The sequence below is a fragment of the Ursus maritimus genome, unplaced genomic scaffold (genome assembly GCF_017311325.1).
Source record: "Ursus maritimus isolate PB19 unplaced genomic scaffold, ASM1731132v1 scaffold_7, whole genome shotgun sequence".
Lineage (NCBI taxonomy): Eukaryota > Metazoa > Chordata > Mammalia > Carnivora > Ursidae > Ursus > Ursus maritimus.
Genome location: NW_024426885.1, coordinates 25,625,375 through 25,642,837, shown reverse-complemented (window position 1 = coordinate 25,642,837; position 17,463 = coordinate 25,625,375). Strand labels below are relative to the sequence as shown.

At 42.2% G+C, this 17,463-nt stretch overlaps 1 protein-coding gene across 2 annotated transcripts in view; it reads left to right on the top strand.

The window, feature by feature from the left end:
* Positions 1-2,887: 2,887 nt before the first annotated feature.
* CNNM2 (cyclin and CBS domain divalent metal cation transport mediator 2) overlaps positions 2,888-17,463 on the top strand; it is a 141,085-nt gene continuing 126,509 nt past the window's right edge. For both annotated transcript variants that reach the window (XM_040624243.1, XM_008686556.2), the window contains exon 1: positions 2,888-4,508. In XM_040624243.1, the coding sequence (XP_040480177.1) occupies positions 2,888-4,508 (1,621 nt within the window). The remainder of the gene's footprint in view (positions 4,509-17,463) is intronic.

Below are 17,463 nucleotides of genomic sequence, written 5' to 3'. Positions count from 1 at the left end.
GACTCTGTGCTCAGTGCAGTCTCCTTGTCCCTCTCCCTCTGCTCCTCCCCCTGCTCTCTCTCTTAAATGAATGAATGAATGAATGAATGAATGAATAAATAAAATCTTTAAAAAAACAACAACAAGAAGAAGAAGCCTTATTAGTCTCTTAGGATGTCTTCCCCCTGCCATTTCCCAAACTTGCCTGGCTTCCTGGTGGAGATACAGATTCCTGGGTCCTTCCCCTTCAGTAAACATGGAATGGGGCCCAGAGATATATACTTCCAGCAAGAATGTGAGGGAAATTGTCTTTTTAAATTATTTTATTTATTTAAATTATTTTATTATTTAGAGAGAGAGAGTGTGAGTGGGGGTGGGGAGGGGATAAGGGAAAGGGAGAGAGAAAATCTCAAGCAGACTCCACGCCCAGCACAGAGCCCAACTTGGGGTTCCATCTCGTGGCCCTGAGATTATGACCTGAGCCAAAATCAAGAGTTGGATGCTTAGCCGACTGATCGACCCAGGTGCCGCTTTTTAAAAATTATTGGGGTAAAATTGGCATGTAACATTATGTAAGTTTCAGATGTACAATGTTAAATTTGATATTTATAGGGTGCACAAAGTAATCACCACCATAAATGTAGTTACCATCAGCACCATACGAGGGAGTGCTTTCACCCATTTTGCCCAACCCTGACCCCTCCTGTCTCTGGTAACCATCAGTCTGTTCTCTGTATGTATGAGTTTGTTTTTGTTTTGCTTGTTCATTTTGTTTTTTAAATTCCACATATAAGTGAAATCATACTGTATCTTTCTTTGTCCTGTGACTTATTTCACTTAGTATAATACCCTCAACATTTATCTAAGTTGTTGCAAACGGCAAGATTGCCTTCTTTTTTTATGACTGAGTACTATTCCATTGTATTTCCATATCTTGGCTATTGTAAATAACACTTTTATGAATATAGGGGTGTGTATATCTTTTCAAATTAATGTTTTTGTATTCTTTGGCTAAATACCCAGAAGATGAATAGTTGGATCATATGGTAATTCTATTTTTGATTTTTTTGAGGAATCTTCATACTGTCTTCCATGGTGTCTGCCCCAAGTTGATTCCCACTAATAGTATCGGAGGGTTCTTTCCTCCACACCCTAACACTTGTTATTTCTGTCTTTTTGGTAATAGCCATTGTAACAGGTGTGAGGTGATATTTCATTGTGGTTTTGATTTGCATTCCTCTGATGATTAGTGATGTCAAACATCTTTTCACGTGCCTGTTGGCCATCTGTATGTCTTCTTTGGAAAAAATGTCTATTAAATCATCTGCCCATTTTTTAATTGGGTTGTTTGTTTTTTGGTTGTTGAGTTGTGTGAGTTCTTTTTGTGTTTTGGATACTAAAGCCTTATCAGATATGTGATCTGCAAATATCTTCTTTCATTGAGTAGGTCCTTTTTGTTTTGTTGGTTTCCTTCACTGTGCCAAAGCTTTTTAGTTTGTTGCAGTCCCATTTGTTTATTTTTGCTTTTGTTTACCTTGCCTTTGGAGTCAGATCCAAAACTTAAAAAAAAAATCACAAAACCAACGTCAAAGACCTTGCCATCTTTTCTTCTCAGAATTCCATGGTTTCAGATCTTACATTCGTCTTTAACCCATTTTGAGTTAATTTTTATGTATGGTGTAAGATAGTGGTTTAGTTTCATTCATTTGTATGTAGCTGTCTTGTTTTCCCAACACCATTCATTGAAGATACTGTCCTTTCCCCATTGTATACTCATGGCTCCTTTGTCCTGAAATCAACTAAGCATGTATGTGTGGGTTTATTTCTGGGCTCTCTATTCCATCCCATTGACCTACGTGCCTTTTTCATGCCAATACCATATTGTTTTGATTACTATAGCTTTGTGGTATAGGGGGGAGGATTCCTGACTTGTAAGGTGGGGAAACTGCTTCACTATAACCTCCCCACCTCTGGAACAGCTTTTGGGGTTTGCAGACCTGAAAAGCATTGCAGGGTGCCCACGTAGCCAGCAGGTGGCGCCACGTGACCACAAGCTGCGGAGTGAGCGCCTCCCATAGGGAGAAGTGAGGCTCCAGAAGCAGCCGGTCGCTAGGTGCAGAGGCCACCGAGCCGCCGCTTATCCCCGGTAGAGCGGCGGGGACAAGTAGAGGTGGATGGCGCAGCCGGTATCCCGGCTTTTCAGGCAAATGTGCATCTTAAGACCTCCCTAGTCGGCTTTTTGGACTCCTGGGTCAGCCCTCTCCGTACGAACACTGAGCACCGCGGGAGCTGGCAATGCGGTGCAGCGAAAACGGACCGCCTAGCGCCCCAGGACATTAGTCCAACACTGCCTACCCAGGTGCGGGAATCTACTACCGAGGCCCCTCAGGAGCGCCAGACCCACAGACGGCCCCTTTTCATTGGTAACTGGACTGGAGGCCCCGCCCCCTTTCGTACAGCTCTCATCTGTGACTGGCTCTCGGGCCCCAGCTAGCCACACCTCCTCCCCTCGCACATACACAAGAGTCACGCGCCTTTCAGTTGGAAACTTGGCGTGCTGAGGGGGACGGTGGCCTTCATCGCCCCACCCACCTACTTTGCTATTGGTCAGCCGCTCCGCTCATGACCACGCCCCCATTCCAGCCCCCTGGCTGGGAGGGCGGGCACCCGCGCGTGATTGGCTGGTCCGCCTGCCTCTCGCAGGAGCGGCTGGCGCTTCTCCCTCCCTCTAAACCCTCCCGCGAATCTCCAGGTTCCTCAGCTAGCCGAGGCCGAGTCAGTGTCAGTCAGGGAGCCGGACTGCCGAACAGTGTGTGCGGACGCTCCGCTGCAGTCTTGCCCAGGGGCCCGTGCCTGCGCTCGCGCCGCCGGGTGGGAAGGATGAAGCCGCAGCTGGAGCAGCCACCCTATGATTGGCTGTGGCGCTTGTGAACCCGAAGTAAAGATGGCGGGCGGGCAGGCAGCCGCCGCACTGCCCACTTGGAAGATGGCGGCGCGCCGCAGCCTCAGCGCCCGCGGCCGGGGGGTCCTGCAGGCAGCGGCGGGGCGGCTGCTGCCGCTGCTACTGCTGAGCTGCTGCTGCGGCGCGGGCGGCTGCGCAGCAGCGGGCGAGAACGAGGAGACGGTGATCATCGGGTTGCGGCTGGAGGACACGAACGACGTGTCGTTCATGGAAGGGGGGGCGCTGCGGGTGAGCGAGCGGACCCGGGTCAAGCTGCGGGTGTATGGGCAGAACATCAACAACGAGACGTGGTCCCGCATCGCCTTCACGGAGCATGAGCGGCGGCGCCACAGCCCGGGAGAGCGCGGGCTGGGGGGCCCCGCGCCGCCAGAGCCGGACAGCGGCCCCCAGCGCTGCGGCATCCGCACCTCAGATATCATCATCTTGCCCCACATCATTCTCAACCGCCGTACATCGGGCATCATTGAGATCGAGATCAAACCGCTGCGCAAGATGGAGAAGAGCAAGTCCTATTACCTGTGCACATCGCTCTCCACGCCAGCCCTGGGTGCCGGCGGCCCGGGGTCCGCGGGTGGCGCCGTCGGGGGCAAGGGCGGCTCCGGGGTGGCCGGGCTCCCTCCGCCCCCGTGGGCCGAGACCACCTGGATTTATCACGACGGCGAGGACACCAAGATGATTGTGGGCGAGGAGAAGAAGTTCCTGCTGCCCTTCTGGCTGCAGGTGATCTTCATTTCTCTGCTCCTGTGCCTGTCGGGCATGTTCAGCGGCCTCAACCTGGGGCTGATGGCCCTGGACCCGATGGAGCTGCGCATCGTGCAGAACTGCGGCACGGAGAAGGAGAAGAATTATGCCAAGCGCATCGAGCCCGTGCGCAGGCAGGGCAACTACCTGCTGTGCTCGCTGCTGCTGGGCAACGTGCTGGTCAACACCACGCTCACCATCCTGCTCGACGACATCGCCGGCTCAGGCCTCGTGGCGGTGGTGGTCTCCACCATCGGCATCGTCATCTTTGGGGAAATCGTGCCCCAGGCCATCTGCTCCCGGCACGGCCTGGCTGTAGGGGCCAACACCATCTTCCTCACCAAGTTTTTCATGATGATGACCTTCCCCGCTTCTTACCCGGTTAGCAAGCTGCTGGACTGCGTCCTGGGCCAGGAGATAGGCACTGTCTATAACCGGGAAAAACTGCTGGAGATGCTCCGGGTCACCGACCCTTACAACGACCTCGTTAAGGAGGAGCTGAACATCATCCAAGGGGCGCTGGAGCTCCGCACCAAGACAGTGGAGGACGTGATGACTCCGCTCCGGGACTGCTTCATGATCACCGGCGAAGCCATTCTGGACTTCAACACCATGTCGGAGATCATGGAGAGCGGCTACACCCGTATTCCAGTATTTGAGGGGGAGCGCTCCAACATCGTGGACCTCCTCTTTGTCAAAGACTTGGCCTTCGTGGATCCAGATGACTGTACTCCCCTGAAAACGATCACTAAATTTTATAACCACCCCTTGCACTTTGTTTTCAATGACACCAAGTTGGACGCTATGCTGGAAGAATTTAAGAAAGGTGGGAAATTTTGGTATCTTTCATTGGCTTGCTCTTTCTCTCTCCATCCTCCTCCCTACTTGAGCCCTCTACCCTCAGACCAACCCCCCAAGGCGAGTTGACCGGAATTTCTCCTCTCTCTTAATTGCAAAGTTGAAAGGGTGGCGTGGATTTGGGGATGGATTGAACTAGTAAGCGCTTCTAGGTTTTTTTTTTTTTTTTTTTTTTTTAAACACAAGGCTAACGTCACTGGCTTTTTCGCATTTCAAAAAGCAGGCGTTCTATTTTCCGTGCGTGATACTGCCAGCCCCCTGGTCGTGAGGGGTCTGCTGCATTCATTGTCCCAGTTCTGAGTGGGTGGGTGCAAATAGGGGCCAGCTAGTGCCATGCTGTGACATCTGACTGAGATGTACTCATCTCCGGCGTTTGGAAAACATTTAAATAGTTTTTCTAAACCCAGTACAATCCTTTTCCTCCTTAAACATTCACTGACATTTCAGAGATTGGAAGTGCATTTTCAGTAGCTCTGTTCCTGGTTGTCAGGCCACCTGTGGGGCAGATTGAGGTCTGCCTTTGAGGACAGGGGATGGGTTAAGCCAAATATCACCAAAAGGATTCACTCATTCGGATGTGACTTGCCTAAGCTAGAAAAGGGTTTACTGTTGTTGTTGTTGTTTTTTTTTTTTAAAGCAAAGTTAGTTATTAATGTATGACTTGGAAAGACTAGAGGTGAGTTCACCTTTTATGAGGCTATCTTGTCTAGCTTTCTTCACTATTTGTTTTTATTTACTTGACAAATAAAATTTCCCAAACCAAGTGTGGTTTTGGCAGAAATCTTAGATGTTTAACAATGGGATGACGCCCTCTATTGTGGTTTATTTATTTCTTGAGTTTTTCTGGTTTATAAGTGTTCTTTTTGACCTTGATCACGTGGTATATTAAGTTGAAGTGTGTCTTCAAGTCAGAGCTCACTGTTCTGGGGAGTTTGAACAGGGAAGAGACGGGCAGAGTCTGATGTGCTCACCTTTCTTGCATGGTGGTATTTTTTGTTTGTTTTACCATGTAACAAACAGGCAAATAGCTACTCATGCTATTATTACTGGAATTCTGTCTTTAAAAAAGTTGCCAGTTAATAGTGTTGCCATTTGAAAGCCAGGGGCCGCTGAGCTGTTTCATTGCTATGGTGCTAGCGCAGGTATGTGTATGTAACCTTTAATGACTTGGTAGTTCTCAAAACTAAGTTTTCCTTCGTCAAATAGAATTTTGAGCACTCAAGAGTGGTGTCTCCACTGAAAAAGGCTGTGTGTAAGTGGTGACAGCTCCCCGGACGTGGTGATCGGAACATCCCCATAGAGCGTGTGGTTGCCCTAATTCCATTCTCCTGGCTGAATGGTGTCCTCTCTGGAACAGGATCACATTGCAGTAATTTTCAGATAAAGGAATAGAGCAGAATGTGCTTCAGAGATTGGTAATTTGCATTTAAAAGCGGAAGGAGATTCTTCTGGATTCTTAAACAGTAAAAAGAAAATGTCCATTATCTCTGGGTGACGGAGCTTCGTTTGGGGGTGTCATTATCCTTGCACTGCTAAGCTGTTAATTAGAGCATCTGACCAATCTCTTCTTTCATTTTGCAGTAATATCTCTAGTACAGAAAGATACCTCGCAGTGCTTGAAAATGCCTCTGAAATATTTTCTTTCTGTTGCTAGGTTTTGCAACATTGAGACAGATAATTTAATCCATGATTTTTTTATTCAGAATTTTCGCCTATCTCCTGATGGATTGAAACACTAGTGCGTCCTCCCTGCTGAATGAAGCCTTTTCTTCACTTCCGTATCTTTTTTTCTTGGAGACTTTAGCTCTTCACCTTACAGCTCATCAATCTTGCCCCTACCTCAAAATTTCAAAATTGGCATCATTTTGAAACTTGTCTTTGGTTGTCCTTGAACAATGTTCCTATGTATTTTCTGTGGTTTATTTTCGGGAGGAACTTTTTCTCCCCAGCGTTACCTCTCACATTACCTTTAGATAACTGAGTCCCTAATATTTTCCCATGAATTTTTGAAAAATAATAATGCACAGGACTTTATTTTTGGAGATAGTGCAAGTTAAAGGTACACTCAAGTTAGTGGCATGGATGGAAGAGCAGGCAAAAATGGTTGCAAATGGGAAGTTTCAGCCATCATCTTAAAAGGATAGAGTGGGTGTTTGTTACTTAAACTGTAAGAACCATTGATTTTTCACCTTCCCTTTCTTGATCTTGTTTTTGATGAGTTTGGCCACTTTAACCTTACTAACAGCTGTGTTAGTTCTTTCTTCCCTGTGAGTTAAACTATTTCACCAGATATTGTTTTCTTTATTTTCTAATTCAATTTGAAGTACTGTGAACAGTCAACCTTTATTGTTTTTTCTCTATTGAAGAATGGTGTGTGGGATGGTACGAAGACTTTTTCTTCCTCTCTTTCCTTCCTTCTCCTAATCATAACTCCCTTTGTTAGATCATTAATCCAGATCTCATTGAAGATCGCCCTTCCCAACTAAGAGTGTCTGCCTTGAAGTCTTTTCTGTACAGAGCTGAACATCATCAGCGTGAGTCACGCTTTCCTACCGAGGGGAAAGGTTCGCAATGGGAAAAGAAATGAAAAGCTACCTTTATATAAGTATATGTGAATGTCTTTTTCCCACGGATTAGAACTTTTTGCCTGGCTACTTGGAAACTCAGCTTTCCTTGAGGTTAGAAGACAGTCACTGTACTCATTTTACAGTTAGCTTATTACCGATTGTGCCAGGCATGGGGCTGAATGCTGTGCACGAATCACCTTGTTTACATCTCATCATGGCCAAGCAAAGCATTTTCTGCACTTTCAACTGAGGGAATTGAGGCTCAGGTTACATGATCTGTTCAAGGTCATACAGTAATTTGTTGATTTGGGGTTTTAACTCCGGTCCACGTGACAGCCAAACGGGGCTCTTAACTGCTCTGGGCTTAACCATGGCGCTGGTCCCCTTGATTCTGATCGTACCCTTCTGGTTTGAGTGAGTGTGAAGTCTGGTCTTTTGTCAAGACGTTGCTTCAGAGCTTGTTGGGCAGCAGTCACAGAAATGTCTTTAAACATATAGATGGCTTTACACCCAGTGCTTCTGTGATGTTGTACCTAACAGTTGGTTTCCCCACTTTTGCCATGAGAACAAATCAGTTTTTGGGCCTGGGTGATCCTAAATCTAAAGAATTCTATTTCCATGCCACGCATCAAGTTTCATTTTGAAAATGTTTTATACTAACATTATAATGTACTAGTGTGCTGATTTAATGAAATACTTTACAGCTGGTTTTCTAATAGCTAAAACACGGGGTAATGGTTCACTCTTGTTTTTTATCTGTCCTGTTGCAAGGATGACTCAAATTCAGTTTTGTGTTTTAATCTCGATTTTATTTGCATTTTTGTTGCCCCCTGTATAGTGATTGCTAATGAACGCCCTTTACAGCTCTGCCCCTCTGTGCTCCATGCAATCGTTCTCTTTTTCTTTTGTTACTTTTGTAGTTACTTACAAATCTAAATAAGAGAATAAAAGTAAACCCCAGTAGGAGACTCTGAGGCTTCTAGAAGAACTGTCTTGAAGCAAAATTGTGGAGAGGTAGGAAAGCCAAATTGAAGGTTGCTACGTTTGTATGCAGAAAGGACACCAGAGGTTCTCCTTGGACCTGACAAAACCTTCGTTATAAAACATCGTGGACTCTTGGCCACCCAGTTGACTCTACTGGGGTTGAATTTGAAGAATTAGTAACCAGTTATCGTTCTGTTTTGTTTTTTTCTTTTCGCTTTGTAACAATGGCATTCCAGCTTGCAGTGTGTGCAGTTCTGTAGTGGCTAGGGACTTAGCCAGGCTCTTTTCTAGCTTTTCCTTAACTAGGAACAGGTAGGATCACCAGATCATGTTCCTTGAGGGAAGAGAGCAACGTGTAGTTTTCACTTAAAACATTAGGCGTACAATTCTCTCTTCCTATAACACAAGTCTTTCCATATCCATGTGCTGTGAGTTTAATGTCGAAAACTTCTTTCCTCACCAAATAAAGTGTTCCACTTGCCTAGAATCTAGAAGGATGTTTTTTTTGGTGTTTAAAGGCATGGATGATGGTGGGGATGGATGGGTGGATATATTTGCTTCTGTGATCAGTATGTTTAGTAACTTTGTACAGTAACAGTGTTACACTGGTGTAATTTTGTATGTTTTTAGATCATCACTATGAAATACCCACCTGGTGTAGAATCAGGGGTGGAAGGCAGGCAGCTTGAGGATCATCTCCAGTGTTTGCAGAACTTACCAGATGATAAGAACTACTTGGGTCACTTACGAAGAATAAGGTCCTAGGCTTCACGCAGAGGTGTCCTGAAGCAGAATCTAGGGAAGGAGCCTTGGGACACATATTGTTAACAGTTACTCTACAGTTAGGTGAGTTTAGAAAACGTTGGTCAATAAGGAAAGTAAACCCTGAGAAGGAGAGAAAGTTAAGTGACTAACCCACCTAGTCAGTAACATCCGAGTCCCTTTTTCCAGACTGGAGTTCTTTCCACTCCATCAAGCAGGCCTCCTGGTCCCAAATTGGAGGTAATTCTGGTCAGAGTTAAAGGTATCTTTGTCATTGGAAAAGCAAATATTCAGGTTTGCCATTGGTTTTGGCCCTGTGATTTTCATGTCGGTATTTTTGACATCCCAGAGTCAAGCCGTTGTTGACGGGCACTTTGTTACACAGAAAATAAGTCTGAACATGGGAGCTCATTTTATTTTGGCTTATTGCTTTGATTGAGTTTTTTACTCCACTGAGGTCAGACTACGAGGGTATTTTTAGGAAATGGGTCCTGAGATTGCCTGAAGTCTTAGTAGTTAAGTATGTGTCTTTTGAGTTAACTTGTTTTGGATATCCATGAATGATGTGTTTTCCCTTTGATTGTGTCTTCTATGAGAGTAATGAACATTGGATTTGAGACTTAGGGTGAAACTTCTTTGGCTTTTTAAATTTTTGTTCACAGTACAGGTCGGTAAATTTTCCATTGAAATATTCATCAAAGCATTTGAAGTATGTGCCCCATTCATGCATCTGTCTGTCCTATGTGTTCCCCCCTTTTTAAAAAAATAATATAAGTTAAATTCTTACCGAGAATCATGCCTGATTTGGGAGGTTGTTTGTGATAATAGGACCATGGAAGCTTGAGCATAGCTTTTTAGGTCAGGAGACACCATAGTTGAATACTGGCTCTGACTTGGTATGGTTTGGATGAAACAGGGAAGGACCTCGTTCTGCTTTTCTCTTGGTTTTTGTGGGGATTACACACTACCAGCCTCTCCCCACAAAGGGCCCAGAATTATTTAAATTTTGAAACATTCCAAACTCTGGGAGGGACCAGTTAATTTTAATTACTAGCAAATCTAAACACAATTTAAAATATCATTGACCAGGAAAACCCACAAAATAGACTGAGCCAACATAATATTTATAGTTTTATTTGTTCTTGAAATACTAAGGCTTTAAAAAACAAATCTCTGGACTCCAATTAGATATTAACTTTGGTTCTGTATAAAACAGTATATTTCTTTCTAAGGGGCCCTATCTTCTAAACACATATATTTAACTGGTAGTAAACTTCAATTCCAGTAAGCTTTGCTGGGAATATAAAGAACGTTTATTAAACTAAATACATGGAAATGGACGACTGGGGTTGCATACAGCTTCTTTTAGTATTCTCTTTTCACCTGCTTTTTCTCAGGACACAAATCAGAAAGCCCCAATCCTACCAACGTTGAAAAAGAGAGACACACTAAGTGCGCCTGGCTGGCTCAGTGTGTGGCTAGAGTGTGTGGCTGTTGATCTTGGGGTTGTGAGTTCTAGCCCACCTCAGGTGTAGAGATTACTTTAAAAAAAAATTTTGTTGTTGTTGTTGTTTAGGTGGTTTTATTAAATCACGGGGACAGGACCTGTGGGGGGAAGAAAGGGCTATCTAATCTTTTTTTTTTTTTTTTTTTTGAGATTTATTTATTTTTAGAGAGAGAAAGAGAGCGAGGGGGAGGGGCAGAAGGCAAGGGAGAGAGAATCCCAAGTAGACTCCACGCTGAGTGCAGAGCCCGACTCGGGGCTGGATCCCACCACCCCCAAGACCACGACCTGAGCTGAAACCAAAAGTCAGAGGCTCAACCTACTGTACTTACCCAGGTGCCCCACCCCTCCACCCCCCAAAAAATAAAATCTTAAAAAAAGAAAAAGAGACACTAAGAAGCATTCTTTCTTTCAACATCACAGACACTGACCACTCCGGAATGTTTACACGGGGAATGTAGGGGTAGCACCCTGGCCGGGGTTGCTAGGGAACCTGTAACAATCACCCGCGGTACGTGATCTGCATGAGGTCGGCTTAGTGGCTGATGGAGATGATGGGGGTGCCGACTACTCCCCCTCATTTTACCTTAGTGCTGCCGCTGACTGTAAGTACTGCTGTAATGATTGGGAGTGCTTATTTCTTCAGACTTCACCACCCCCTTGCTGTCAGACCGAGGCGGGAATATTTATTTGAATTTACATCCTGTGGAGAGGATACCACTTGCTAATGCAAAGGTTAAGAACAGTGTCCCCTTCCTAGATCTACTTTGGACAAGTAACTTACTCTCATTAAGTCTGTTTTTTTCCATGGTAAAATGGGATGTTTTCTGACTCCTAGGGTACTTAGTAAGAATTAACGTGGTAATGAATGTAAAAATGCTTCTAATAGTACCTGGCATTTAGTGCTCAGTGAACCATTATTTTCGTCATGATGATGCTGTAGGCTCCTCATCTTCTTGGTCTTTCTCTGGACTAGGTGTTGCTAGTCAAGAGACACCTTGAGCCGTGTCAGCTCATAGTTTACGGATGGCAGAAGCTTGAAAGTGGATGTTTTTTCTTTTATGGTGATTGAATTCCAGCCTCTGTTACTTTTCTCACAGTTGCTGTTAACTTGACAAGATAGCCACATGTATACATACTTTGAAGGAAAACAGAATTACACGTTCTACCCTTCTTAGAGTAAGAACACTGAATTAGAAAATCATTCTGGCTGGTATCAAAAAGACAAGAAATAACAAAAGTTGGTGAGGATGTGCAGAGAAGTGAACCCATGTGCACTGTTGGTGGGATGGTAAATTGGGTGGCCACTGTGGAAAGGAGTATGAAGCTTCTTCAAAAAATTTAAAATAGAAATGCCATATGATCCACTAATTCCACTAGTGGGTATTTACCCAAAGAAAATGAAAACACAAATTTGAAAAGATATAAGCACCCTGTGTTTATTGTAGCATTATTTACAATGGCAGATTATGGAAGCAGCCGAAGTGGCGATTGATAGGTCAGTGGGTAAAGAAGATCTGGTGTGTGTGCGCGCGCGCGTGTGTGTGTGTGTGTGTGTGTGTGTTTAATGTGTATATATATATATAAAATATATGCAATGGAATATTACTCAGCCATAAAAAAGGATGAAATCTTGCCATTTGCAGCAGCATGGGTGGATTTAGAGGGTATAATGCTGAGTGAAATAAGTCAGAGAAAGAAAAATGCCATATGATTTCACTTATATGTGGATTCTAAAAAACAAAGCAAATGAACAAAACAAAAAAGCAGGAATAGACCCATAAATACAGAGCACAAACTGGTGGTTGCCAGAGGGGAGGGGCTGGGAGGGTGAGCAAAATGGGTGAAGGGGAGTGGGAGGTACAGGCTTCCAGTTATGGGATGAATAAGTCACAGGGATGATTGGTACCACCTAGGGAATAGAGTCAATGGTACTGTAATGTGGTATGGTGACAGGTGGTAGCTACACTGTGGTGAGCACAGCATAATGTATAGAGTTGTGAAATCACTATGGTGTACACCTGAAACGAATGTAATGTGTGTCAACTATACTTTAGTAATAATAATAATAATAATAATAATAATAATAAAAATCTTCAATCTCTTTGACTAAGGGACTAAAAAAGACTACAAAGTTTAAGAGAAATAGAGTAAGTGCTCATGGATTTTGGAAGTCTAAAAGGAAGATCTCACATTGCTTTGAAAATATCTTTTAACATTGATTGTATCAAAAGCATAAAAAATGGTAATATCTAATATAGCAAATTTTTGTTGCTTATAGCAATGTAAATTTGTAATACTTTTGGAAGGCAACCAGGAGTCATTAAAATGTCCTACCCTTTGGGTTAATAATCTCCCCCCCACCCCGGAAATCTTAATTCAGTGGTATAATTCAAGAGAAGAAAAAAGCTACATTGGCTTTTCATATTGCATATATATTGCAACATTATCTATAAATAGTGAAAATTCAGAAATAAATAACACTTCAAGGCAGGGCATGGAAGGGAGGGAGTTAAGAAAAATATACACGTCCGCTAATTATAACCATTTAATGATAATGTTGAAGGCAATAAGGCAGTATGGGAAAATTTAGACTGATTATTTTGCATGGATTATAGGCATGCAAAAATATTCAGTGCATGGACTGAAGGGGAACATGGAAATGAGGAAAGTAGTTGATGTGTTAGGATAGGGTGATCATAGCCAGTCTTTGCAAAAAATCTTTTTGTTAACTTTGTACAATAACATACTAAGGAAAAATTTAGGTCTGCTGAGAACATTATGAATCCTTATCCTAGGGAAACTAACCTTTGCTCGTATTAGGGAGATCGTATTATTCCATTTCTCCGTAGGGACATTTTACCGCTGAAACAAATGGTTCCTTTAAAAAATTTTAAAGTTGAAATAATAATTCACATATCATACAACTTGGTGGTTTTCAGTGTATTCATAAGGTTGTGCAACCATTACTACTGTCTACTTCCAGAACATTTTCATTACTTCAGAAAGAAATCCTGTACCTATTGGCAGCTACTCTTCATTCCCCACTCCCCACAGTCCCTGGAAACCATTAATGTGGCCCTTTGTGTCTGGCTTCTTTCACTTAGCATAATGTTTTCAAGGTTCATCCATGTTGTAGAGTGTATCAGTATTTAATTCCTTTTTATAGTCAAATAATATTCCATTTTATGGATCTATATATGTATACCACATTTTGTTTATCCATTTATCAGTTGTTGAACATTTAGGCTACTCCTACTTTTTGGCAATTACAATTAATGTTGCTATGAATATTGGTATACGTGTTTTTATAGACATATATTTTCAATTCTTTTGTGTATATACATAGGAGTAAGATTGCTGGGTCATATGCTAACTCAATTTTCAGCTGTTTGAGAAACTGCCAAACTGTTTTCCAGTCTCTGCACCATTTTACATTCCTACCAACAATGTATTAGGGTTCCAATTTCTCCATATTTTTGCCAACTTTTTTTACTGTACTTTAAAACAAATATTTTTTATTATTATAGTCATCCGGTAGGTGTGAAATGGTATCTCATTGTGGTTTTGATTTATATTGCCCTGATGTCTAATGGTGTTGGGCATCTCTTCATGTGCTTATTGGCCCTTTGCATATCTTCAGATCCTTTGCCCATTTTTATTTTTTATTTTTGTTTTTTAAAAATATTTTATTTATTTATTTGACAGAGAGAGAGAGACAGCCAGTGAGAGAGGGAACACAAGCAGGGGGAGTGGGAGAGGAAGAAGCAGGCTCCTAGTGGAGGAGCCTGATGTGGGGCTCGATCCCAGAAAACTGGGATCACGCCCTGAGCCGAAGGCAGATGCTTAAGGACTGCACCACCCAGGCGCCCCCTTTTGCCCATTTTTAAGTTGGATTATTTGTCTTTTTATTATTGTAAGAATTCTTTTTTTTTTTTAAGATTTTATTTATTTTAGAGAGAGCACGGGAGAGAGAGTGCACATGCATGAGCCAGGGGAGGGGCAGAGGGAAAGAATTTCAAGCAGACTCCCTGCTGAGCATGGAGACCAACATGGGGCTTGATCTCAGGACACTGAGATCTTGACTTGGGCAGAAATCAAGAGTCAGATGCTTAGCCGACTAAGCCACCCAGGTGCCCTTGACTTGAAAGAATTCTTTATGTATTCTGGATACTGTATCACATATGCTTATCAGATATATGATTTGCAAATATTTTCTCTCATTCTGAGTTGTCTTTTCATTTTCTTTAAATCAGAAAAGTTTTTAATTTTGATGAAGTGCAATTTATCCCTTTTTTTTCTTTTGGTTTTTTTTTTTTTGTCTTCATTGTCATATCTAAGAAACCATTGCCTAATCCGAGGTCGCAAAGATTTATGCCTCTATTTTCTTCTAAGATTTTCATAGTTTTAGCTCTTATATCTAGACTTTTAACCAATTTTGAGTTAATTTTTGAATATGGTGTGAGGTAGGGATCCAACTTACTCTTTATGTGCATTGATATCAAGTAGTTCCAGCATTTCTTGAAAAGACTGTTCTTTCTTCATTGAATTGTCTTAGCATCCTTGTCACAAGTCAATTGATCATAAATGTGAAGATTGATTTCTGGACTCTATAAATTCTGTTTCACTGATCTGTATGCCTTCCTTATGCCGGCGACACACTGTTCTGGTTCTTGCAGCTTTGTAGTAAGTTTAGAAATTGGGGAGTATGAGTTCTCCAATTTTGTTCTTCTTTTCCATAATAGTTTTTTTGATTGTCAGGATCCCTTACATTTCCATATGAATTTTTCATGATCTTGTGCATTTCTGCAAAAAGGCAGTTGGAATATTGATAGAGATTGCATTGAATCTGTAGATCAATTTGGGGAGTATTGCAATGTCAACAATATTAAATCTTCCATCCATGAATATGGGATGTCTTTCCATTTATTTAGGTCTTCTTTAATTTCCTTTAGCAATGTTTTGTGCATTTGCAATCTTTTTTTTTAAACAAAACGCTTAGGAATAAATTTAATTTTTTTGATGCTATTATAAATGAAATTGTTTTATTTATTTCATTTCAGGATTATTCATTGCTAATATATATAATTCGTTTTTGATCTTGTGTCCTGCAACTTTGCTGAACTCATTTATTAGCTAACAAATTGTTCTTAAAATGTAAAAGTAGGGTGCCTGGGTGGCTCAGTCAGTTAAGCATCTGACTCTTGGTTTCAGCTCAGGTCATGATTTTAGGGTCCTGAGATGGAGCACTGTATTGGGCTCCATGCTCAGTGGGGAGTCTGCTTAAGATTCTCTTTTTGCCTCTGCCTTTGCNGCTCTTCCCTGCACATGCTCTCTCTCTCTCCGTAAAATAAGTAAGTCTTTTAAAAATTATATAAAAGTGCTTTTAAAAAACATGTGAGTGTTTTGGGGTTATTTGACGTTTGTTTCATTTGGTTGTAGTGAATTTTATATTTTCCATAAAAAAATTTAGTCATTTTTGCTTGCCACTTTCCTATGTATACAGTGAAGAACCTTCTATTGTTACTGACAACGTCATTCTTTGGGAAGTTTGATAAGAAAGAGTAAATTTTCTATTTCAGTTTAGGTTAAAAAAAAAAAAAAAGGACTGCATGAAATGTGTCAAAGAGACCAAAAATACAGTTGGCTGGAGCTTGGGAGTTTAAAAGTTAATCTTTCTAATATTTAGAGTGGCTTTGTATCAGATTTGGGATTTGGGCTAGGAGATGAGCACAGAAAGACTGTTTTTGTTCGCTTTATATCTAAGGGGCTTTGTAGTGCCTTTCTTTTCCAGGCCATTTTACCAAGGGTTTCCTTCGGGTCATTTTTAGAGACTAGGGAAAATCCTGGCATGTAGTCACTCTGCATTTCCTCCTGCCATCATCAGTATCGTCCTTGAGGTTTTGGGGTACCAGGTAACCAGAAGAAACAAAATGAAACTCTCTGTTCTTTTCTTTCTTTCTTTTTTTTTTTAAATAGGTGCTGGGGGTGGAGTGAAGGGCTGGTAATCTGAGAGGGAGACTGTTCTCCCATGCTAGCAAAGACAGACTGAGGGCATCATCTGATCTTTATGGGAGTGTGCAAAGCCTCAGGTTTTCCATTTGCCCATCTGCAATCATAAAAACAATGTGCTGACTCAACTGGGAGCCTCTGCAGAATGGCATCTGGGGCTTAGGCAGTCCTGAGAATCATGCGAGAGATGGAAATATTTGAGCAGGTTTGAAGAGGTAACATTGAAAACACCTATAACAGGACAGCACAGTCTCTCATCTCCTTCAGCATTTGTTTCCTTTAGTCACTGGTGGAACTCCTTGATTCAGTGTGTGGCAGGAATAATTTGGTCTCGGCGAGTTGATTTCTGAGCAGAGATATTTTTCTTGCAACAGTGGTTATTAAACTCCAGGGGCATAGGATTGGTTGTGGGGGGGGGGTGAGGTTCTGCTGGAAGCAAGTCATTTCAGTAAAATATTTTTATAATCATCATGTGTGGGCCATATGCTTAGGCTTTCTTTCCTTAAACTTTTTGTTTCCTTGTTCCTGTATACATACATTTACCTGCAAAGACTAGACGAACACTTGCCAAAATGTTAACTAACAATGACTATGATGGTGGATTTTAAGGGAGGAAGAACATTTTTCTGTGTTGCTTCCCTTTGTTTTAAGCATGTATTTTGTAATGTTTTGGGGAAATAAAATCCGTTAAAATGTTATTAAAAGTAAATTTTGTGACTTGAACCACTGATGTAGGTATTAAGTGATACTCAGTATATTTGGGTGAAATTCATGCATCGGAAAATTTGTCATAATGTAATCATGCTGTCATTTGTGCCATTTATCCCCCATCAGAATCCTTAGCCTTTGGGTGAAAGATGAATAGCATTTTAAAGCTCAGAAGATGTGTGTGTGTGTGTGTGTGTGTGTGTGTGTGTGTGTGTATGCTCGTGCACATGTGCATGCCAGCAGCTTGGTAAAATTAACTTTGTGTCACATTTGTTTTCAAAGCATGTTATTAGGTGACAAAATATAGTTTGTTTAGGTTTGTGTCTGGACTGCCTGGAATGAAGCTGTTTGATACTTACTTGGTTGCCCTTATTAAATCAGAGATT